Source organism: Paramormyrops kingsleyae, chromosome 21 (genome assembly GCF_048594095.1).
Source record: "Paramormyrops kingsleyae isolate MSU_618 chromosome 21, PKINGS_0.4, whole genome shotgun sequence".
In the NCBI taxonomy this organism is placed as follows: domain Eukaryota; kingdom Metazoa; phylum Chordata; class Actinopteri; order Osteoglossiformes; family Mormyridae; genus Paramormyrops; species Paramormyrops kingsleyae.
Window position 1 is genome coordinate 4,006,973 of NC_132817.1, and position 23,241 is coordinate 4,030,213.

Below are 23,241 nucleotides of genomic sequence, written 5' to 3' on the forward strand. Positions count from 1 at the left end.
CCTCCTGGGAAATAGGCGTGAATAGGGAAGTTCAATGCTCAATCGGTGTCGCCGCCGTACGAAAACTGAAGTGTGACCTAGCAGTGCCACCCAGTGGTCAGGATAACGCAGTGCAGGGCCTTGATGTGAATTACCAAGAAGGCACTGCCGCTACAAGTTTCAGCAGTTTTGAGGCACGAGGCAGCAGCATGGTGCAACGTCAAGGACTATGCATGCTGAGTGACGTTCTGCCCCACCCAAACACACAGAACCATCATCTCTTCTCACAACGGCATCCCTATAGGCAGCGACGCGACTCCCCACCCAACAGAGATCCTCAACACACTGCAGTCGGTATGAAGTCGCAAGAGTGAAGTACACGGCTGAACACGGGGCTCGGGAAACGGCCCACTTTCCCTGAACCTTCCAGGTTCATAATGTGCCTGTCTGGCGTTCATGGTGATGTAATCATGAAACAGCACATGGAGGTTAAAGGACTGCCGTCACACCAACTAGCTCTTTTCGATACATTTATTAGAACAAAGATCTTTTTCGGGAAGCCCGAGGTGGTGGGGGTGGTGGGGATTGCATGTGATACTTTAGCTCTCCGCGGCCTCCTGCTGCTGAGCCCTGAGGAAGCTGGCCTTCTTCTGGGCCACGCGATCCTTCCTCTGGGCCAGGGACAACTTGGCACGATTCCACCTGCAGTGACGGCACGCCGTTAGGGTCTGCCACAAGCACACACTGGGAACCTGTGGTCTGACCACCAGGGCAGACCTGAGTCCGCCAAACCAGTACCAACGAGGCTGATATAAACACACCCTGTGGTCCATCTGGTCAATTAAACTCATTATAGACATCTTTGCAATTTAAGTAATGGAAGGTAAGGTTGAGTAAGATTTACAAAGCACTCAAAACAACCAGCTTGGGTGATGGAAACCGAAGCAGGACACATTAGCACAGAGTAAAACCCCAGCATGCTATTAGTGCGTGATCTTGTACGAGAGCTTCAGGAAAACTACAGCTGCACTCACCTCTTCTTCTTGACCTCCTTCTTGGGCTTCTTCTCATGGACCGGATTCTCGCGGATGGCAGCGTGGGCCTTCTTGTACATCTCCTCCAGCTACAGGGACAACAGGCATGCATCACACACAAAGCCTCTTCATAAAGCTTTACTAAGATCCAAAATATTTTCTCAAGGGCTCCATTGAACCAATGGTTCACCCCTCCAATCACCTATTCTCTCCATGTGTAGTACAGCCGTGGCCACTGGGAACACTGGGTACCTATTTGGGTTTTGTGCCACAAGGTCTAAGCACATACCAGTAAGGGGGGGGGGGGGCAAAACTGAAGTGAGAAAAGGCTTAAAGTCCTACAGTTAAACACGAACACCTCCATCTAGGCAGTTCCTGTATAAGTCCAGGAGCAGCAGAATGGAACTGCAGTCAAACTGAGGAAGGGGTCTCATGTGACCCAGTCACTGGCTTAAAACTTAAGATCTCAAGAAGGACTGAAACGTCAATAAGCCCGAACACTGAAAACATGCATCCCATTTACAGTGAGACTAACCTGGGTTGCCAGGCTGGGGGACACCACTTTCACTGAACTAAAGCTTAATCATTGTGTTGGCCATCAAGTACTGTTGAACTGGCCAAGCCAAACTGTAGAATGTCTACTGAAATTGTCCCAAGACCCATCAGTAAAGACAATAAAACATCTTAAAAAAGCATTTTAGACACCTGGGGGGGGGGGGGGGGGATATTCCACAAAACAGGAATTCCTCAAGACAAACGTAAGGACTGTCTAATAGGAATGTCACTTCTTACTTCCCATTGGAGAGTTTTCATGTTCGGCTTAAGTTATCCAGCTAACTTTGTGGAATACCGCCCTGGAAGTGAGGAAGTCTTCTGTACTTGGAGAAGCCAAAGGTCCCAGTAGATAAACAAGCTGCTCTCAGCCCCGTCTTGAAAAAGGCTTCCATCAGCCATGCAAATGAAGTACCAACTACAGTTTGCTCAGGACCAAAGGCATCATCATCGAGCAGCTCGTCACCTCAACTCCCGTGGCCTACCGATGACACCGAAGGACGACGTGCCCCGAGGCAGCCGCATCCTTACCGAGTCGGGATTTACGCCGTTCTTGATGAAGCGGGAGAACTGCCTCTTGTAGGCCTCCTCGTCCTCCTCCATCAGGTACCTCATGTACTCCGAGACATTGATGCCCATGATGTGCTTGCGGTGAACCTCGGCATTGAATTCTTTGCTCTCAGAGTCGTAGCCGGGGAATCGTTTGGTGCTGGGGAAATGCAGACATGCAGCGTCAACTGGGCCTCGGGTACCCAGCACATACTGGGTCTGACTGGGAAGTGAAACCAGCCACTGGATATTTTCTACAAGATCAGACATGAGCTTGAAACAGGTGTTCTGACAGCCAGGAACCAACGTGCACCAAGTGACACCACCTAAAACCAATATCGAATACGCTGATGCATTAAAGCAGTGCTTCCCAAGCCAGCCCCCGGGGAGCCCCCGCCAGTCAGCATCTCCGCTTCCTCCCAGCCAGACAGTCCATGCAGACTATCTGCAGGACCCACGGGACAGAGTCGGGAATCACTGCATCAGACAGTCAATATCGTAAAAAAAATTACACTATACAGCTCTTAAAATGCTAGGGGGCATAAATTACAGCAGCATCCATCACCAACATATAGATGAGCAAGTAACCGCAGTCATGAATCAGAGCCGATGCAGGCTTGGTCTCCATGGAAACAGGACCCCTTGCTTACCTGTGAGGGATGGAGAGCCCGCCATCCACAGCACCCTTCAGGGCCCCAAACACTTTGTTCCCAGTGGTGGTTCTGGCCAGACCTGCATCCAAGTAGCAGGTGAAGGCACCTGGCTGACCGTCGATGCTCTCCACGTTGAACTCGTCGCCCGTAACCTCCACCTGGCCCTCATAAACCTTGTCCAGGCTAAACTTGTTCAGCAGCTGCGGAGGCAGACATGTTCTAAACCCATTTTCCCAGAACAGCAGCACACAAACAGGCAATGCAGCACCTCACAAGAGAATGGGGGTGGATGATAACACACAAACCACATCACCACACCTACAGTTCTGCACATATCTAAACTGCTGCCGTCATACAGGCATAACAAGTATGGAATCATTGGTGTGATGCACCTCCCAGTGTTATTCTTTGGTTTAATTAAAATAACACTCATGGACAGGTCCAGGTCAGGCTGTAACAAATGCCAGCCCACTCGGACAGATGGGCCTCAATCACCTGGTGCACACGGCACTCAAAGCTACGGGGTAACATATCAGAAACTTCCCAGTGCAAAGAGCCATGCAGGACAGCACTGATCTCCGTGAGAAGCCGGCCCAAGGGCAGTCGTGAGAAGCAGAAGCAGGGGCGGGGGAGCGACGGCGTCCTGGGGGGGCTCACCCTGCGCGCCAGCAGCAGCCCAGTGCAGTAGGCTGCGGCATAGTTAGTCAGACCCACAGAGATGCCGTACTTGGGCAGCTCATGCGAGTAGGCAGCGCAGACGATCATGTCCCCTTCGATCTTCGCATAGGCGATCTGAAAGGGAGCGAACAGCACTCAGACCAGGTCGGCATTGACCGACAGAACAAGCTCTAAAGCACCGGCAGTGTGAAGAACTTCGTTATAACCTAGAACAGCAGTCACCAACCCTACTCCTAGAGATCTACCACCCTGCATAGCTTAGGTGCCTAATTTAACACACAATACAGATAATCAGGCACTTCAGTAGCATCTCAGTATCAGAAACTACTATTAGCTTTAACATATCTGGCGCCAATACTTATCTGTATCAGGTGTGTTCAATTACGGCGGCACCTAAACTCTGCAGGGAGGTAAATCTCCAGGAGCAGGTTTGGTGACCACTGACCAATAATTAAATAATCTGCCTTTCATAGAAGTACAAGGACAGATACACAGGAATGTATTTTTCCCCCCCATATACCCCATAAGGCTCTTTATTAAGACAAAGGGGTGAGCAATCCATCCAGAGTTAAGGTTCTTGCACAAGAGCCCAATGCAGATGTGGCTACGGGGTTAGAACCAGCAACCTCCCAATCAGTGGCACAGAGGCCTAACAGAGCCTGGAGAGACAGACCATACACTCCAACAGAGCACGGATGTCCGGCACCCACCTGGCAGACGATGTCCCTGTTGGAGAACCTGACGATCATCCGGTACTTAGGTGTATTGTACTTGTTCTTGTCTTGAATCACCAGGCGTTTGCGGGCAAAATAATCCGTCTTCCCCTCTGAAAAAGACAAGCGGACACATAGAACCTCAGCCTTCTTGGCATGAACCCATAAGACCTATTATCAGGTACATCTACATAACAAATCAGTCATGAACATTACATTTTTCTTCATGTAGTAAGGCCGTTGACACCGTTACTTTACAGCACATTAGCCATCTGCAAGCAGAGAACTAAAAAGTAACTTTACCTCTCCTCCTCCTAAACTTCACCTGGTACCTCTTGAAGTAGGATTTATTCTTGACGACCTTAACGAAGCCCTGTCAGAAGCAGACATTTAGACACGTTACATTTTGGAAGCAGAACTATTTCCAACACACGGGACAAGTTTTGCTAAATCCTATTCTGTTTGCGTTTAACAAAAAATAAAAAAAAGAAGCTTAAGCAGACACCGAAAACTTTGGTGTTTGGAAGCAATTTACAACAAAATGTCTCGTCTCCTTAAAGAAACGCCTAAACTTTCAAACATGGCGTCATCTAATATCCAGATTCCGCAGTTAGCCAGCAAGCCATAGTGAATCAGAAACCTACACTACGGAGAGAAATTTCATCAAATATATATATGAGACGAAGTCAGAAATGTGCCGTAGGGACAGCGGAGCCCCTGTGTGCGTGTGTCAAACGGCACAACGTAGGTAAGACGTTCCTGCAGCCATTAGGCCACGTTGGTATGTCGCCACAGAACCGGACGTCAGACAGAAATCTAACATCATCCATTCATCTAAAAGCACTATTATGGCAAACAAGTCACAAGAAATAGACGGATAGCATCTTGCGTGTTCATATTGGCGTATATTATTCCACTTTACTAACCATTTCGCAGGTTTTTAGACCTCAACTAGTCCGGAGACCGAAGTCTACAGACTAGGATATCAGTACTGCTGCACTGGGAAAAGAAAGTTTGTACTGCGCATGCCCGGTAAATAGGGTCGCGGCGGTCAGGACCTACGCTGAAATATTTACCGCCCCCTATAGCAGGGGAGGACAATTGCCGAGAAAAAAGGGACTCCGAAAATATCCCGGCTGAATTTGATTAATCGTTTCCAAATGTTTCCATAAATGAATTTGTACTGTACTTGTGCTGTTCGACAGCATTTCAATTTTATCGGTATCTTAAGAAGAATGTTGCGACCTATTTCAAATATGTTCTTAACACCTCGATAACATGCACATCTTTCATCTTTTAGAAGACAATCTTTTCATGACCACTCCTACAAATAAAATGGAAACGTTTGCAATTGAGAATGTAATTTATTTTATCTAAACACTATTTGCCCCCTATGAGTTGTGTCTGCATTATAATTATGGATGAGAGAAAATAGGAGCTTTCACATTCATATTATTATCAATATGAAGGGCTGGACAATAAAACTGATACACGTGGCTAATGGTGTATGAGGTTTCATGACTATATATGCGCAGCCTGGTGGCCAGTCTTCACTGATTGCACATTCCATCAGAGCAGAGTGTCAAAGTTGAATTAGCAGAGCAATAGCACAGCTGTACATAAAATATTGGAATTTATACAACATAACGGGAGACACACCACAGTCTGAAAGAGGACTAATTGTTGGTGCATTTGTAACCCGACAGCAAGTCTCTATGCTATATGGAGAGCCACAGCATCCAGGGTAATGTCGGCATACCACCACAAAGGATGGATCATATCCAACAAGAGTAACTGTGGACGTGAAAGGGAGCTGTCTGAAAGGGATCCCCAGGCACTAACCCACATAAATGCACAGCTGTCCAACTCACTGCAGAATTAAATCGGCACCTTGACTCTCCTGTTTCCACCAAAACTGTTTGCCAGAAGTTCCACAGGGTCAGAATTCATGGTCAGGCTGCTATAGCCAAACTTTTGGTCACTCATGCCAATGCCAAACATCAGTTCCGATGGTACCAACAGTATAAATCTTGTGCTGTGGACAATGTGAAACCTATATTGTTATCTGATTCGTCCACCTTCAGCATCTTTCCCACATCCAAGAGAGTTACGGTGTGGGGAATCCCCAGAGAGGCTTACCACCTGGACTGTTGCGTACCCAGAATGCAACATGAGGGTGGATCAGTGATGCTTTGGGCTGTAGTACCATGGCATTCCCTAGGCTCACTACATGTTCTAGATGGGCACGTCACTGCCAACGACTACCGAACCATTCTGGAGGACAAAGTTCACCCAGTGATTCAAACATTGTACCCTGAAGAGGTGCTGTGTATCAGGATCATAATGCACCACCAGGGGCGTTGCTAGAGATTTTGGGCCCCATGAAAGCATACCATATTAGGCCCCCCAGTCCAAACCAATCCAGTTATTTTCCTAATGTTTTAGGGCCCCTGTCACTCAGAATCTTCCTAGCTTTCCTCCCCCTTACGGCGCCCCTGTGCACCACTATATATGTACACACAGAAAGACTAGTGACACACTGGTTTCATGAACATGAAAGTGACGTTAAACATCTCCCATGGCTTGCACAGTCACCAGATCTGAATATTATCGGGTCACTTTGGGGCCAGTGGTCAGCACTGTTGCCTCACACCTCTGGGGTGCTGGGGCTTGAGTCTCCACTCTCCACCAGCTCCTTGTGTTTGGACTTTGCATGTTGTTGTTGTGGGGTTTCCTCTGAGTACTCTGGTTCCCCCCACAGTCCAAAGAGAAACTGAGGATAGGTACCACACCCCGAGAGCTCGCTTTGGACATACGGCTTAGAAGATGGATGTATTCCGACAGTTGCTAGATTTACACCTAACCGGTTCTCATCCAGTTAACTCCCATTAATCCCATATCACCAGTACCTCATTTATCTAATCAACTGGTAACCAGACAAGACTCTATAAACAGCTAATCAACTAAATTTTCCTCATGCAAGTGAACTGTACCCCCATTACTTCAACCATTACGTTTCTCTTGCGTGCTGGAGAAAAAGTATGTTTGGATTTGGGCTTGCGGAAGAATGGAGTGCCAAAGTCAGATGAGCAGACACGTCTAGGTTTTGTTTGGGTAACGCACAAATGTCTCTTGTAGGTCAGCTGGGGCTGTGTAGAATCCCATCAGGGGCGGAGGCCGCGGAGCTAATACTGTATGACATGGGATGAATCAACCACAGCAGAGCTATATGCATGAAAGACGTCAGCTATGGGCGGCGGTGTCACAACGCGAGGAAAAATTAATGGGAAATACTTGAAAGCGAGTGGAATATTTTTACAGTAAGTTCGGCAAGATTTCACGATGCTTTATTTATTTTCCTTGACCGTTCCTCCTCTCTGTGGCGACTGCCCAGTACAAATGGCATCATAATAATAGAATCACTGGTTATTTTCGCCTTAAAGTTAAAGTTAAGTTATGATCTTAATTATGTGTGTTATCCCATAACAATAACTAACCAATGAACATGGCTGACCACAATAAATTTTCCAACTCGGGCGGTAAATTTAATTGATTGTCTGATGCTGTTATAGATCCCTCATATTACAAGTCCTGCTTACTTTTTGTTTTGTCATTTGTTATAAACATTCTGTATAGGGCATGTGTCTGTAACGTACCAAAGATCACTGAATGAGGCTATTTGCCAAACACCAACAAGCAAAACCACTTTGCACCACTGACATAAACCCTTGAAATAAATGCGGATGTGCAATCAATACGGACAGGAAATACGTTTAAGAAGGTGAACATATCGTATTGATTTCCAAACGTTTTTAACACTTATGCGACTAAATAGATCAGCTCGTTTTAGTGCGGCACATTATTCGGTTTTCCAACAGGGGGAGCTCCAAGACATATTACCGAATTCTCCGATATTGGAAGCGGCATTTTTCTTTTAAAGAAAGCCCAGGAAGGACTCCGACCGCAGATTAAATCGATTAGTGGATGCCACTAAAGCTGGATTGTTGTGTTTCCATTTCCATTAAAAGACACTTCCTATTTTTGGAGAAATTCCGACGAACACTTCTAATGTTATCTGACGTATTACCAGAATAAACCGCAGTAAGAGACATTTGAATTCCACCCTGGCAACATTTTCATTCCTTTAAACCTTTAAGTACTTCTTAATACATACATAATACATAATAATACTTTCGACGTGCACGACAATGTGAATCAGTCATTGCACAAAAGAGTATTACGTGGCTCCCTAAGTATGCCTCGTCAAAAGGGCATTGGAGCTGTCACTGCGAGGCGTGTCTGGCGTCATACGAGCGCCTTATTGTATGCAAAGTTTCCGTGTAAAACTTGAAAGGTCGGTTTCAAGCTGCTATCGAAGGGCAAGCCGTCAATTCAGCCTCCACGGATTGATTTCATTCATCCAGGGGTACATCATATCCACGCTGGAAACCATGTCTGTGCCCAAGGAGATCCAAAGCTGGTGATGAGGTGAGTCGCCTGACAGCTCATGTGCTGCATTTAAAAGGGAACTGCATTTATACCTGTCCTGTCCTGAACACGAATACATCAACGAGTCGTCCCAAAATTTACCAAAACGACCATTTCTCCCCCCCCCCCCGAATTCTTGACATGAGCGAGGAGCCTCGGGTCATTTTAGATTGGCTGTTTATCGCGGTGAGGGACAGTAAATAGTCATTACTGCACACAATGAGGGATCGTGGTACTGCTCTGTTATTTAATCTTATTTATCATACTTTAGTAACATTAGAAATACCTCCTCTCCAGCCAAAAACACTCATTAAGAAACATTATTTTGACTCCCACGTCAAATAAAAAGAAAAAAAAGTCCTGAAGAAGGGAAGAATCTGGGAAAGCAGAGTGAAAAGGGGGGGAGGTCTTTCCCTTTAATGCAGGCGCATGCCCGGTCCGATGCCAGGCTGACGTCGCTCCGGAGCTGCTTGTGTACACAGGATCCCACGGTTTTGGATTGTACGACTGGGGGTTGGGGTTAAAAAAAAACCACGTACACACACCTGACACAGCAAACAGCAAAACAGTAATAATAGTACATAGTGAGCAGCCGTGCTGAGCTCTGCTCGATGGGACGTTAATGCTTCTAATCGTGGAGCGTCAGACTGAGCCAAGGTAAGGCGAGCTCGGCGGACGGGCTGTGCCGGGACGGCGGCTCGCTGCTCCGCGCTCTTCGCTTATTTGTTACACCTTCGCTGTATTTGACAGATGTTACGTTGGAAACATAATTTTGATGTCTTGGTGTTTTTCTGTGGACTCATGCAAGGAGTGCATGATAAGTACGGCACTGACGGCTGGACTGACCAGCACCGAGCTGGCTCGTCTTTTTAACTTTAGCTAGCTCGCTAATTCGCCTCTAGTTACATAAATCTTTTCAGATAAACAAAACAAAAAAAAAAACAGGTCGAAATGCCGTATTATTAGGTGTGTTTATCTAACTGGAAAGTGACACTGCAGAATAAAAAAAACATGTCTAGCATTTTGTATGAAATCACTGTGGATGAACAGGGGCTGCTGGAAACTAATACGCTCCTGGCTAATAATAACCCTAAATATTTAACTCCATTTACCTGGCAGTTACCAGGTAAGCGCTGTGCGTTTCTGTTATATGTCAACTGGTGCTCATCGCTAACAATAACTATGCAGCGATCGGATTTAAAGGGTACACTGTGGATATAGTGTCTAGCCTATCCTAGCTTAGCATGCAGTCATTTAGCATTCGCTAGCGTGTCAGAATGCCGTCAGTTAGCATTTGTTAGCTTAGCTATACTCCCCGGCTAAGGGGCTAAGAGAGCGGCAGTGTCTGCGCGAGCCCGCCCGCTTGCGACCAGCCCGCCCTTCTGCACGCGGGCTTTCGGCTGCACGGTGGCGGCCCCTTGGTCGTCTCTTTCCGCCATGGTATGTGTTGGTTTTTTCGGTTTTATGTTCGTCCTCGGGAGCAGCCAGCGCTAAGCCGGCTTTGCATGAGGAAGTGCGTGTGGCAGGGACCCGACTGCCGCTCAGGTGTTCGCTCACATCAGCTTCTTGGAGTCGGCAGGCGGCGGATGTTTGAGTTCTCAAAGCGTATCCTTGCTGTTTCTGTGGTTCTGCTGGGGACCAATAAACCATGTGCAGTTAGATTCAGTGAAACCGGGCTGTTATTGGCCACATGCAAATTGTGCTGAGCGCATCGGTATGGTTGAAAATATCTAGAAGAAACAGTAGAAACGAATTTCGCTACTTTATCATATTTCAGGATGTTTTGCACTGTTAGTACTTCAAGGGATTTAATCGACTGCTGTCGGTGGCGAGTGTGTGGTTTGGACGCTAACCCTGATGTTGATGTGTTGGGAATTTTAGATGACTAAATCAGGGCAAAGTCATAAGCTGACTAACGCTTCATTTAGAAACGTGCTGAATCAGCTGCTTTTTTTTTTTTTTTTTTACTGCTGCATAAAATAGTAAGGCAGTTTGTGATTTCCCAGGTTATGCGAGGGGAAAACCCTGATGGGGCTTTGTTTTTTTTGGCTGGACATTAGTTTCGTGACAACATCGCGTTTCAGCTGTGCGTTACTTTATCGTTCAGGTTTCGCCAGGGAATTAACGGGAATCCTATAATATCAGCTTATTGCTTCTGTGGTTCCCTTCGAAATGTCTTAAGATGTTGCTAATGTTTCGTAGTTATTGATCTCTGTCCCGGGACACATTGGCATGGTCATCACAAGTAGCTCTGAGCCGTTTCATTTTTGTTTTCATTTTTAGCTTATTACCATATGACTTAAATGAACAGAAGACACATTCATGCATAAATGTTGAATGCTTTGAATCGATTGTATATAAATTAATTGGTCACTTGGTGTTTCATTTCTTTTCAACTAGTAGTTGACTTGGTGCTTTTTGGCTCTGGTTGTTGGCTTGAGTGTATGTTTAGTGAGGTTCCGTTGTTCTTTGGCTAGCCTTTCCTGAGCACAGGACAAATTGCAGATCTCCATACATTTGTCAAATACTAATCCTGCTCAGGGTTATGGGAGCTGGGGGGCTGTAGCCTATCTCGGGCAACACAGTGTACAAGGTTGAGGACAAACGCTGCATGAGATGCCAGTCCATAGGGCACACGATGGGCAATGGGCACACGATGGGCAGTTTAGAGATACTGTTCGCTACATGTCTTTGGATTGTGGACGGAAACCTGCAAAACTCCACACACAGCATGTGTAGGATTCAGATCCCCAGCCTTGGAGGTGTGAGGCAGTAGTGCCTCCTGCTGGGCCACCGTACTGTCAGAAACGTCACCTCTGCCTTTGACAAATGACTCATAGCAGCTGTGCTCACACTGTCAGATGGGAAGGGGTTGTATTGATTGTTCTGGACAGCACTCTGGATGTTGGTCAGTTTCCTTAACAGATTTGATACTTTTACCTTTTATTCTTATGCCTGTGTGAGGTGCATGTGCAGAGGATCCTCGGAGGATGCACAGATGTGACTGAGGTGGCCCTGCAGTTTTCCCCACTTTGGTAGTTCAGTCCCTTAGCTTTTGCTTAGAAGCTCTTTGCAAAGCTTTATAACAGAGTTTTTGCACATTTTTTGCTCCCAGTGGCGCAAATGATTTGTTGTCCCTTCAGATGAAAGGTCCTGTGTATGTTAAGACGAGTAGAATAGCCACCATCAAAATGGAATTATTTTTTTTGTATGTTTTTCACCAAGAATGAAATGGAGTCCGTTTGTTAGTCCAGACTCACCCCAGTCTAGTCTGGCATTGAATTTTCAGGATGGATTGATCTGCATCGTCGCCTGACATGCAGGGGAAACCAAGACAACTACAGATCCACCCAGTGAGAACTGTGATGTTCAGTACTTTACAGTAGCTTTCAATATTTTAGGCACATGCTGGTGTAGTGATCTTAATAGTAATTAGTAGAAGTAGTTTTCTAAGTTAAAATGAATATTTTACTTTAGGTGATTTTTAAAAACAGTAACATTATCTTAGAAATTTGACCGATGTCAAGTCTCGTAAGGGTTGAATGTTGAACTGATGTTTGATGTTATGTTTCAGGCACTTTTAAAATCTGTAACCTTTCATGTGGGAAGTGTGTGACTGCTATCTGTTGCACCTAATAAGGGACTTATGTAACTGCTGAGACTGTCCTTTTCTTTCCGTTGCGTCACTTGACAACAGACATAATTTGAGGTGTCTAGCCAGAAGCTATAATGCAGCTTGACTTCTATGTAACTTTAACTTTAATTTGATCTCCATTGTGTGGTAGGTAAAGACATGGATGTACTGCCACTGTATTTAATGACACTGTGTTTTATAAGTCCAGGTGACTAGCTGGTGGGCCCCAGTGTCCCATTACTCTATACCCACCAAATGACTTCATATTGTCTTCATGATATTAGGGTATTAAATATAGGTAAATATTGTGGGGGGGGGGGGTCCCTGTACTGGACCTCTTCTGGTAGCCAGTCATACTGCCAGATTGCTCATTCTACGCTATAGGTAAACAGTGCTTCTATATCTGTGAAAACTCTTCAACGTCTTGAAAAGGGACTTTGGATGATCTGCAGTTGAACTCTTGGTTAGAAGTAACTCTAAACTGAACAGTGGTCTTTCATTGCTAGGTTGTGGTGTTTTTAGTTTAGGTTCTGTCTAGTTTCACCTAAATAACTTGATGAAGAGACATTGGATTATGTAATTTTGGATTTGGACTGTGACAATTCTCTGTGCTTCTAGCAAAGATATACATATTTATTTGAATACATCAAGCGACAGCTTTACTGTGCTTTGACATTTCTGACTTTTTTTTCTGTCACTGTGGTCTGTGTGTGGTTTTCAAGTGGTAATGAGGTGGGTTTGTAGTGGAAGGTCTGAGGGTTATATAATTAAATGTATTGTCGTTAATCTGGAAAAAAACTTGCTTGTACTAGAGTCTTAACTGTTACAATGAAGTGCAATAGCTGCTGTTCACTCTAAATGTTTAAATTGTGTCCTTAGATTAAGGTGGGATGTTGATAATAAAATACCACATTCTGTTAATTTCTTGGTAGGTACTTCTGCCAGGTTGTTAATCCCTGTGCTACCTGTTGCAATGTCATACCACCTGTTGTTTTCCACTGTAGAGCAGGTATACACGTAGTAGTGCTTATGATGGCCTTGTCTTTATTGGAGTTGGTGCTGCTGGGGTATTTGGACGGTTTTTCCAGCTGCTTCATCCACTTCAAAACCTTCTGGCCGAAACCTGCAGTGCGTTTTAAGAAGTTTTATTTGGTATGTTGGAATAATCATGTCAGCTGCAGGAGGTTTAATTTGTCGGAACGAAATCCACCAAGCTCTCTGTGTCCATTATGGGATGGTGTATAGGCATGGAGCCTTCTGTGTTTGCCTTTTTGAATAATTCAGATGCAATTGCTCATTTTTCATTCTGTTCTGTATTCTCTTGTTTGTGGATGGGGGCTGGTTTTATGTATGTGTGTGTGTGTGTGTGTGTGTGTGTATGTGATGAAATGCATCATTATTCTGTGTAATTTTACTATGTCTTCTACACAACAAATTCCTTCTCTGAAGCGGGAGAACTTTCTCCATTTGTTACTCCTCCGTTCTGTGTTTTCCTACAGGGCCGAAGTAACTGCTGAGTATGAAAGGGAAACAGAGACCACACCCTTATTTAGTCATCAGTGGTGTTTGTGTCTGCATCATTTTTTTTTTGTTTTACACGACCTCTCCCTACATTTAAATTTTTCGTCCGCAGAACAACAGTCTACCGTTTTATTGGTGTTTTTATGTAGTCTAAGCTGGGTGTTGGTTCCATCGGCTAAAGCAAAATTACAAAGTTCCTTTTATCTTCCTACTTAACAAAGGAAGCTGACCTTTATTTTCTGAGTTCTGGTCCTTCCATGTGCTGTGTGAGGTCTTTCTCCAGGCTTTATGTCACATCATGCCTATGTAAGTCCTCCTTGGTGTGACTGTGTCTTTGTCAGAGATTCCTATTGGCTGTTTCTGTTTGAGGGGTACAAAGATTAAAGGGGGGCATGGGCCTCTTGAGCCTCGAGTCAAAAAAGCTCATCCCTGATACTGAGGAAGTTCTGGCCCGCTATTCTTCCTGATTAGATTTTGTATTTCCACAACCTGTCGTATGTGCTGTTTCCTAGGGCCAAGGATTAGGCTTCTCTACTTTAGAGGTGTCAGCCAATCAGAACTTGCCATGTGCCAGCAGCATTCATGACAAACGCCCCCTCGCTTTGTGTGGAGTTGGAATGTTGCCAGTCTGAATTCCCCATTTCCCAAGCAGCCGGAAATCTTGTCTGATTCCTCTGCTCGTGTCAAATTTTGGAATTAACGCTGTCATGGACTCCCTGTAGGAGCCTACATAAGTGTTTGGCTTGGGTTCTCCCTTCATGCTGAGCTTGGTGCAGGTACTGCTCTGTTTGCTGCTGCGTGCTAATTATGAAAACATGGAGCGGTGATGTTTGGGAAGCCTCTCCTACTCTAGTTGGGCAGCGCCTATTCCATCCGGAGACATTCTCATCATTCCTCTAATCTTTTCATCAGAACCGATGGAATCAGTTCCAGCCCAGCTGACTATTTTATACATTTTATTAAGGTTCTGCTTCCTGCTAATGTCAGTGCGCTGCCTTTTCCCGCCTGAGAAGGTCTGGTTTGACCTTCCTGACTTTGAGGCAAAGAAAAGATGGTGGCATTTTGTTTTCGCATCCAGTGGTGTGAACTCAGATCATGCACCTGAGATTGTCAGTCGCCGTATAGCACAGGTGTCAGACTCCAGTCCTGGGGGGCCGGAGCCCTGCACATTTTTGGGTTTCCCCTCGTTTAACACACCTGATTCAACTTCTTGTGCTAATTACCACATATCTGTTGAGCTGAATCATTTGTGGTGGAACAGGGAAAGAACTAAGCTACACAGGGCTCCGGCCCCCCAGGACTGCAGTTTGACACCCCTGCCGTATAGGGTGGGGTGGTTTGTCCTACTGATCTGCTTGGCCTCTGCTGTTGCCCGGAAGGCTTTGGGCTGATGACTCTTTTTTAAGTTGATATTAAACCTAAGGGAGTCTATAGAAATGGGGTTTGTTCCAGGTTGTGCCTCAGACTTTTGGTCCTGCCCCCCCCCCCCAGCAGTTGGATAATAGCCAGAAGTTCAAGCTCAGGAGTGTGGATGAACTCACTCCTGCAGCATATGTGTGCTGTCAGTTACTCTTTGCTTTTAATTCTTAATTGATGTGTGCATGTCTGTCCTGTGGTCTCTGCACTGCAGATGGTTTGCGGGGCACAGGCTCGGTGACTCTGGCTGTTACTCTGCATATTGCTGTTTTTGTTTTTCATTTTCATCTCTGCTGTTTTGGGTTTGATCATCTCGTTCTTCCCAGCAGCTCAAATTTTGGAGCAGAGATGAATATCACTTGATTCAACATTGCTTCATAGATGTTAACAGCGGCCAGTATTTAGGTGTATTTATGCCCAAAATGTATGTACAGGCTTTTTCAAGTGGTGAATTATTTCTAGTAAGCTCCATGGAGTAAGCTCCATGGGCTTATCAAAGGATGAATTGTGAAGACTCTTCAGTTTCAGTCATCTAAAGATTCATTTGTAATTAATTTTTCCACACAGCAGGAGAATAATTTGGGCACCATCAGTACATGGAACACTTTCAAAAATTCTGAGTAGGAAAAAAACCACCCTGCTGTTTACCAGCTGCTTTTAAAACAGTGCCGGGACAAGGAGTGAATAATCTCTGCTGCGCTACATATTTGTGGAACGGTCATTGACGCACTGGCTTGTGGAACACAAAAAGGATTACTATATAAAAAAATCTCTACTTTTTACAAGGATTTCGCTACCATTTTTAGGTTGGAAAGGAAACTGGCAGAATGGAGCCCAGGTTTCTCTTGACAAGCCTGAGAGCTGCCAGCTTCCCTCACTATACCTCTGCCAGCTGGGTTAGCAGTGCCCGTCGCTGTCGAAAGGCGCCCCGGGCTCAGCAGTGCCCGTCGCTGTCGAAAGGCGCCCCGGGCTTCGTCTCAGCTCTGCCGAAGGCGTTCCAGACACAGCCTGCCATCTGGCAGAGAGGAAGTAGTTTGAGAGGGGGGGGGGAGTGTTGTCTCCTCCAGGGTATGAAAGGGCAGGTATGCTAAAAATTAAAACCACTTCCTCCTTATTTGGAATTTGAGGCCAGAGTTTTAAGCTGGGGGAGGGGCATACATTGGACCCAGTTCCTGGTTTTTTTTTTTTTTTTTGCAGGAGGCAGGATATCCCAGTGTCTGGCTGGTCTGGGGAGCAGAGCCTGGTAGGCTTTCCCCATCTTTTTCTCCTGACTAATGACAAACAAAACAAAACAAAGCCAGTCAGCAGGATGAATGAGGGGAGAATTAAAGAGTTTGCATTTTCCACTTCCCTTAAATGGGTTATTCAGAGGAATCCATGGTGTGCTGTTTAGGTGTATTCCCCTCTGCAGAAACGTCTCTCTACATTTATAGCCAGATTTTCAAATTACCTGCTGAGGTTCGCCTTGATTTACCTGGTCCCATTTTCACCTGTAGAGGGCGATTTTCCGTGAAGAAAGCCATTCTCTCAAGGGTCTGTTCACCTCTTTGAAAGTCACACTGGAACGTGCCCTGGAGCCTGGAAGCCAGGCCAGCTCTGCAGGATGACGTCTTATTTCTGAAGAGCTTTATGTCTGCAGGAATACCTCTGTCACATGAGCGTCGTGCCCATAGTGCCACCGTGTTCTTCACTTATCCTGGAACAGAGCGCTGCTCCGGTAACCTGCTCTGACATTATATCCTGTGTCTTTTTTGTGGACGTGGAAGCCTGTTGATCATTAAAAAAACCCCCATGTATGTACAGTATTGTGCTTAAGGTCATCAAGGGGAAAAAAAGTAAAATTCCCAGGGTTTCCCTGCTCTGCACAGTATTGAATATGTTGATATTTTCAGTTGTGAATCCCCTCTGAGTCCGTTGTGAAAGTCCAGTGCAGTGGGTTGTTTTTATCCCTCCATCATTTGTAGCTCCTGCCCTCCTTGTGCTGTCTTTAAGCATGGGCGTGACTTAAAACCATCTATTCTCATCTTAAATATGAATTGGAGCAGGAGGGGTATAAAGTTAATATGTACACAAAATAACACCCATTAAAAGTTTATTTTGGATCTCGGTGGAACATAACCTTTCTGCCTAAAATTGTCTGATCATCTCGCACAGATTTTGTAACTTTCCTAAGTACTCAGAACCGCCTGCTGTGGTCCCAGGGCCTATCAGAGGTTCCTCCTCTGAAAACCAGCTGGAACCGGCTGCTCTCCTGCCTTTGAGGTCTAGATTTATGTGGGGGAGCAACTGAAAGTACAAATGGGCAGATTTTTTATTTTAATTAGGGGATACTTTAGCTCACGCATACACAAAGAAAATTGTGTAATTCCTCTTTCAGGAATGCTAATATATACCAGCGCTAGTTCACTGCTGTTATTTAACAGTTTAACACAGCTCTCTGTAATGCAGCGAATTTAAATCAGCACCTTCTGTAGAACGGAGGACGAATGTAAAACAGGTGGGCATTGGTGGTGGATGCCCCAGGCAAGTGTGTAAAGATCCCGGTGTGTCTTTGTTGGGCGTTTGATAGTTCACATCCCTTTTTTCTGGGTTTGTAAACACGGATGGTTTAGGCTTGGTCAGTCGTGATGCACCCCCCCCCCCTGCAGTCTCACTGCAGCTCGGCCTGTGATTTAGGATGTCTGGGCTGCCGCGTCATAAAAAATAAAAACCAAACAACCTTCTTTCTCTTCTGGAAAAAGGAGGGGGTGGGGGATAGAGGCACTCCCTGGAACAGGGCCTCTGTCAGCGCTCGTAAAAGCTGCAGCTGCTCTGGAAGAGGTCCTGGTTTCACAGGGGCCCCAGGCCCTGGAGTCAGGGGGCTGGATTTGGCGGTGAGCCCAGCCACAGGGCCACCAGCTGAGGGGGACCTCTTTGCCATGCTCTCACATTACGTCACCCCGAGTCTGTCATCTGAGCAGTGCCCTTGTGCGAAGCGGCAGAAAACAGCATGTAACAAATGAGCTGTAACCAGAGTGGGGAAGATAGCCATACCGTGTCTACACTGTATATGACAGCGTCTACACTGTATTCGACAGCGTCTACACTGTATCTGTGTTTGCTTTCTCTCTTAGCGTGATGTTAGTTTGTGGAGTCCCTCAGCGGGTAAGGAATGGCAGAATCGGGCACGTGTTCCCTCCTTCCTGCTAGACAGGGACCGGCCATTAGAAAGCACCAATGTTACAGTGCCAATCTGGAAAGTGCACAGAACGTGAGCGCTTCTCTCCATGGGGTTAAGAGCCATGGGTTATTTACAGCCCGGTCCTGTCAGCCAGTCAGCTTGCCGACTGAATTCTCAGGCCAGTAAGTTATCAGCTTAGACACCCACCTCCGGGGGTCTCAGTCTGCTGTTATTTTCAGCCTGGAAAATAATACTCGGCCGTTATGGACTGTTTGGACCCTGGGGTTTTGTGCGACAGTTTGTGAGCTCACTCTTTCACACCTTTCAGTTGTAAGCAGGTTTGTGCACTTTGATTATTTATGGTGTTGTGCTTCTTTAAAAAGAAGGACCGTGACACAGAAAATCTCTCGGCTTGAAGAGGTGTTGCCAGTGGGACCCTTTGTTAGAAAAGCTGTCTGTTGACCCATGTTAGAGATCCATAAGCCCGGGAACGCTTGCGTATCTGCCCCTGTTCTCTCAGTATTCGGAAACAGTCAGCAGGTTCTGTGGGGAAATCAAACAGGAACGAAAAGCACAGATGGGTGGGTGGTCTTTTTCCAGTGGAATGAGGAAGTAGTGAGTGACCAGAGTAAAACAAATGCCCTCCTTTAGCAGAAAGGCACACGTGATCTCAGTAAACGTCAGAGGCTGGTCTGGATTTTGGGAAAATCATCGGAGAAAGCGAGAGGCTTACTTTTAGCTCAGTTATAGCACCCCCACCTTTGAACAATTAGCTTAAATTCATCCATGTTGAAAAGCAAAGAGGAAAACACCACCCTACTGAGGCTGTCTTTGCGCTTTAGATCTGTCCTCACCCTGGCTTCCCTCTGCGGCTGACACAGCTGCACGGCTCCGCCCAGCTCTCGGTTTCGCTGCAACAGGCCCCCATGCGATGGGACTTCCTGTGCACCTCCCCGGCTGGTCGGCAGGTGAATTCCAGACCAGACTGTTTCGGTGGGGGGGGCCATGGAGCAGACTTTGTCACTGGGCTGTGCTGACTGCTGTTAAACCGGCCTTTTGACCCCTCCATCGCTCCTGCATCTACTTGAGGAACCAAGAGCAAGCGTCTGGGCAGACATGAGCGTAAATTCAGAGACACGGCATCTCCGCTCGGTCTGGTAAGCGTGGCGTGCTCCTTTGGCACCCTGCGAGGCATGGCACGAGCCCTACGCACTGGTAAGGGGGGGGCGACATCTGTGTGACTTGTTTTGGAAGCTCAGTGCTGTTGTAACCCCAAAGACGATGCATCCTCATTGCTTACGGCTGCACCTTGCTCGGTTGTTTGAATGTTACCAGGCTCATGCCATGTCCTTGTCTGCGCTTCTGTGTTTGGTAGTGGTTTCTTGGTGCTGGCCTGCCTATGTGATATCATGGGTCAGGTAAGGTGACTGGTATTTATCTAGACTGCTTTCCTCCCCATCGCTGAATAAACACGTGGGGTGCGGAGTGGCAGAAAACGCTCTGCTCCAGCTCTGCACGCCCGCCGCCCTCTCGATTACGGAGGTTGTGTTGGTAGCACAGATGTGTTGATGCGCTCGAGGTCAGTGCTGTGAATATGGTCCCTGTGATGGGGCCGTGAGGGTCCATTCCCAGTGCATTGGTAACTGTTTTTGAGTGAACGTCCTACCGTAATCTCTGTCCTGCCATTTGCTTTGTGTGTGTCCTCGGAGCTGGAGGTACAAGCAGTGGTATGAATGAGTCTCAGACACTGTCGTGTTATTTTTTGTAAACTTTGGTAGCTGTGCAGTTATAAACCACGCTGCTGGAGAAAGATGGGTGGCTCAGACTGCAGCATGGCTGCACAGCAAAGATTAGTCTACTTCCTGGGACAGAAACGCAGTAGAAATAAGTAGGTCTGCCTAGCCTGTGTGTATAAGCGTGTGCAAAGTTTACGTTTTCCCTCCTGCCCTAATTCCAGCTCAGATACCTGTAGTCCAAGTGTGTTCTTTGCTGTGTTTCCAGGGCTGCCCCTGTAGTCATGTTGGTCTATGCCTTTTACTTTTTTTACTTTTTTTTGCTGGGGCAGATGGGCCACTTGCACCAGCCTGCTTGTCACTCAGATCAGTAGCGTCAAACAAGGCACCTTCTGCTCTGCTGGCCACATGACTGTCTGTGAGGCTTCAGGAAGAGCAGGCAGCTGCACTGCTCTGCTGTTGGGGGGTGGGTGAACGAGTGCTTTGCTGACCCATGACCTGCTTGGTGCCACCCATGTGACTTCTGGCTTAGACGAGAAATGACGCGTCCTTGCTTTACCCCTGGATCCCTTTCTTGGTGTCCGGTGCCATCCTTGCTTCCTTGGTTGTCTGCTAATGTTCTGAGGTTGCCAAAAAATGACAGGAGTGATTCAGATTCTCGTTTGTGGTCCCACTGCGGTCTGAGGTGCAGTAGGCCCCATGGGATTGTAACGGTTTTAGACAGTGGAACATATTCTGAGGTCTGCTTCAGGTGTGCAGTGACGTGGAAGCCACACTGGATTTTCAGGCGACATCAGGCTGGTTAATAATCACCAGTTAACCTTATGGATTCAGAATTGCCGGTTAATCTACACAAAAACAAAAACAGGTTAGAATATGCTGGAAGCTGCAGGTTTGGTACTGTCAAACTGCTTTTATTGGCTTTGGGGTTTAGTGTTGCAATAAAATGTCATAAAGGAAATGGTTTGAGTTTGTGCTGTAGCGTTTGGGAGCTAACCCCGCCCACTTCTTCCCAGACCTGATGGTGTCTTTCCTCTCCTCTCCCTACAGGTGGCGACAGACAAGGTTGCAGGCAAGCTGAGTTCTACTCTCTCATGGGTGAAGAACTCTGTGTCCCAGACCGTCAGTCAGATGGCTAGCCAGGTGGCCCCCCCCTCCTCACTGCATCCCCCTGCAGCCACCGGCGCCTCCTCCCTGCACACTCCACCCACCACCCTATCGACGCCGACCCCGACCCCATCTCCGTCCTCACCCTCCCAGCTCAGCCCAGATGAGGTGGAGCTGCTGGCCAAGCTGGAGGAACAGAACAGGTAGGCCAGACCTGGGAGACGCTTCTGGAAATCAGAGTCTCCGATGAGGCTTAATGTGCTGGGCAGGATGGAGATGGTCCTAATGAGCAGTGATGTGAGAGATGGGTCTTCAGGACCTGCAGCTGGCAAGACGGTTGTGTGCTTGAGAGCTCTGCTGCATTTGGAGCTGGGGGGGGGGGTGGATTTTGTTCTCTGTCCCTGGAGATGAGTCTGTCTCCAGGATTCTGTCACTGCGCTTCCCACACCTGCCCCCCCCCCCCTGTATGATGGGGCAGGGGACAGCATTGTTTGTGTATAAATGAGCACAGCTAGTTTTAATTGTATGAAAAGGATTCATTGGTGTATTTACTGACCCATTCTGCCTTTGCATGGCTCCAGCCTATTTGTGTTTGATTCGCCGGCATTAGACGTGGGCTGTGTTGAATGGTCTTGCTCCCTCAGTCCGGGACACATCGTGCTCAGCCAGCTGTGAGCGGGTTTGAGAGGCTGATGGCCTGCTGCCTTATTGATTCTGCTCTGGTGGGGCCATTGTTGCAGAGCACACACCAAGGATTTGTCCGCTAAGGCAATCAGGATCAATGGACCGCCTGCCCCCATACCCCTCTTGCCTGTTTGACCCCCTCCTGCCCCCCACCGGCCTCCTAAGCAAGGAACAGAACACAGGCAGTAGAGAATCGGCTTACTTGTGGGTTGACCCGGGGATCTTTGACCTTTGTTCTTTGAAAGGGACAGCTGTGCCCTTTGACTGGGCACATGCCACCTCTGTGTCCCCTCTGACAGATTCACAACCCTGTCTCATCTGGCCCAAAATTCTCTGCCCACGCTGCTGCGTCCTGTAAGCTTCCAGTCTTGTATGAAATTCAATTCCTGTGCTGGTGGAGAATTGTTTTTGAAAGAGCATTAAAAGACAGAAGAAAAAACCATCCTGGGCTTTTTCCCTGCATGAAAATGTACATTTTTGTGTCTCACAGAGTGAATGATTATTTTGCTGCGTGATCCATCATGCTAATTATGTTTTTTGCTGCTAGGCAACCTAAACTCTGTAAGGGGGGGTGCCTGATTTATCCTCATTGGTTCTAAGCTGCACATCACTCTGCTTGCTGTGTTTAAATATATTCCTTATTTTTACATTCTGTCATAGCTTATATTATTATATATATATATTATATTATATTATATATGCAGTATTCTGGTTGGGTTTGTTTTGTTGCTGTGATTTAATGTCTGATTTATTCTTTTTTTTTTAATTCTCATATGCTATCGTATATTGGTTACTCGTGAGCATTGGACAGCATCACACATTGGTTTACTTGTTGAAATGTTTCTTTGAATGACAAGTTTAAGTCCTAATCGGGTTACGGCTGACACAGGTGGACCGAGGAAGCATCAGACGGAATAGAATGTGCAGAAGAGAGAAATTGTGTTTTTGCTTGGTATGGGATGTTAGGCCTTAGGTGCTGAAGTCTTGCTTCGTTTTATTTGGTAACTGATTTACATTCTTTAGATCTTGTGCTAGGATGTTAGGAGATGTAGGCTGATAGACTGCAGGTTACTCAGTCCCAAACGGACCCTGCTTCCCTACCTTTTGGCTGGGTGCCTGATTTGCTGCTTCTTTATAAAAACCTTACAACAGTAGTCTGGACGCCTTTGTGGGTGGTTCAGGTCTCCCTGTGTTTTGACTGAAACACCACATTTCTCCAGTGCTGGTTCAGTAGGAACAGCTGGTTCTTTTTGCTGTCAGTCTCCCTTGCGGTTGTTCCCTTGATTTCACCCCGTCTCCCTACTGACTTGTCCTGGGAGACGACGGATCGATCCTCGGAC

The 23,241-nt window shown here is 46.6% G+C and overlaps 2 protein-coding genes across 9 annotated transcripts in view; one reads left to right on the forward strand and one right to left on the reverse strand.

Annotated features, from left to right (window-relative positions):
- Positions 1–496: 496 nt before the first annotated feature.
- rpl5a (ribosomal protein L5a) lies at positions 497–5,201 on the reverse strand. The gene is made up of 8 exons (XM_023816660.2): positions 5,085–5,201; positions 4,462–4,531; positions 4,156–4,271; positions 3,425–3,559; positions 2,765–2,967; positions 2,097–2,274; positions 1,014–1,102; positions 497–681 (listed from the first exon to the last, which is right to left on the reverse strand). Exons 1-8 carry the CDS (start codon positions 5,085–5,087, stop codon positions 579–581), a joined length of 897 nt encoding a protein of 298 aa, XP_023672428.1. The 5' UTR covers positions 5,088–5,201; the 3' UTR covers positions 497–578.
- A 3,300-nt stretch (positions 5,202–8,501) lies between these two features.
- Positions 8,502–23,241, forward strand: part of evi5a (ecotropic viral integration site 5a) — a 38,648-nt gene continuing 23,908 nt past the window's right edge. For 2 of the 8 annotated variants that reach the window (XR_002838892.2, XM_072704253.1), the window contains exons 1-2: positions 9,988–10,086; positions 21,161–21,420. Coding sequence is in view for 7 of the 8 variants with exons in the window: in XM_072704253.1 (XP_072560354.1) it covers positions 10,084–10,086; positions 21,161–21,420 (263 nt within the window). In the remaining variant the exon portion in view is untranslated. Of the gene's footprint in view, positions 8,647–9,080; positions 9,304–9,987; positions 10,087–18,710; positions 19,593–19,700; positions 20,979–21,160; positions 21,421–23,241 lie in introns of those variants that run through there. The other 6 variants (XM_023816636.2, XM_023816634.2, XM_023816638.2 and 3 more) reach the window with 6 other exon arrangements.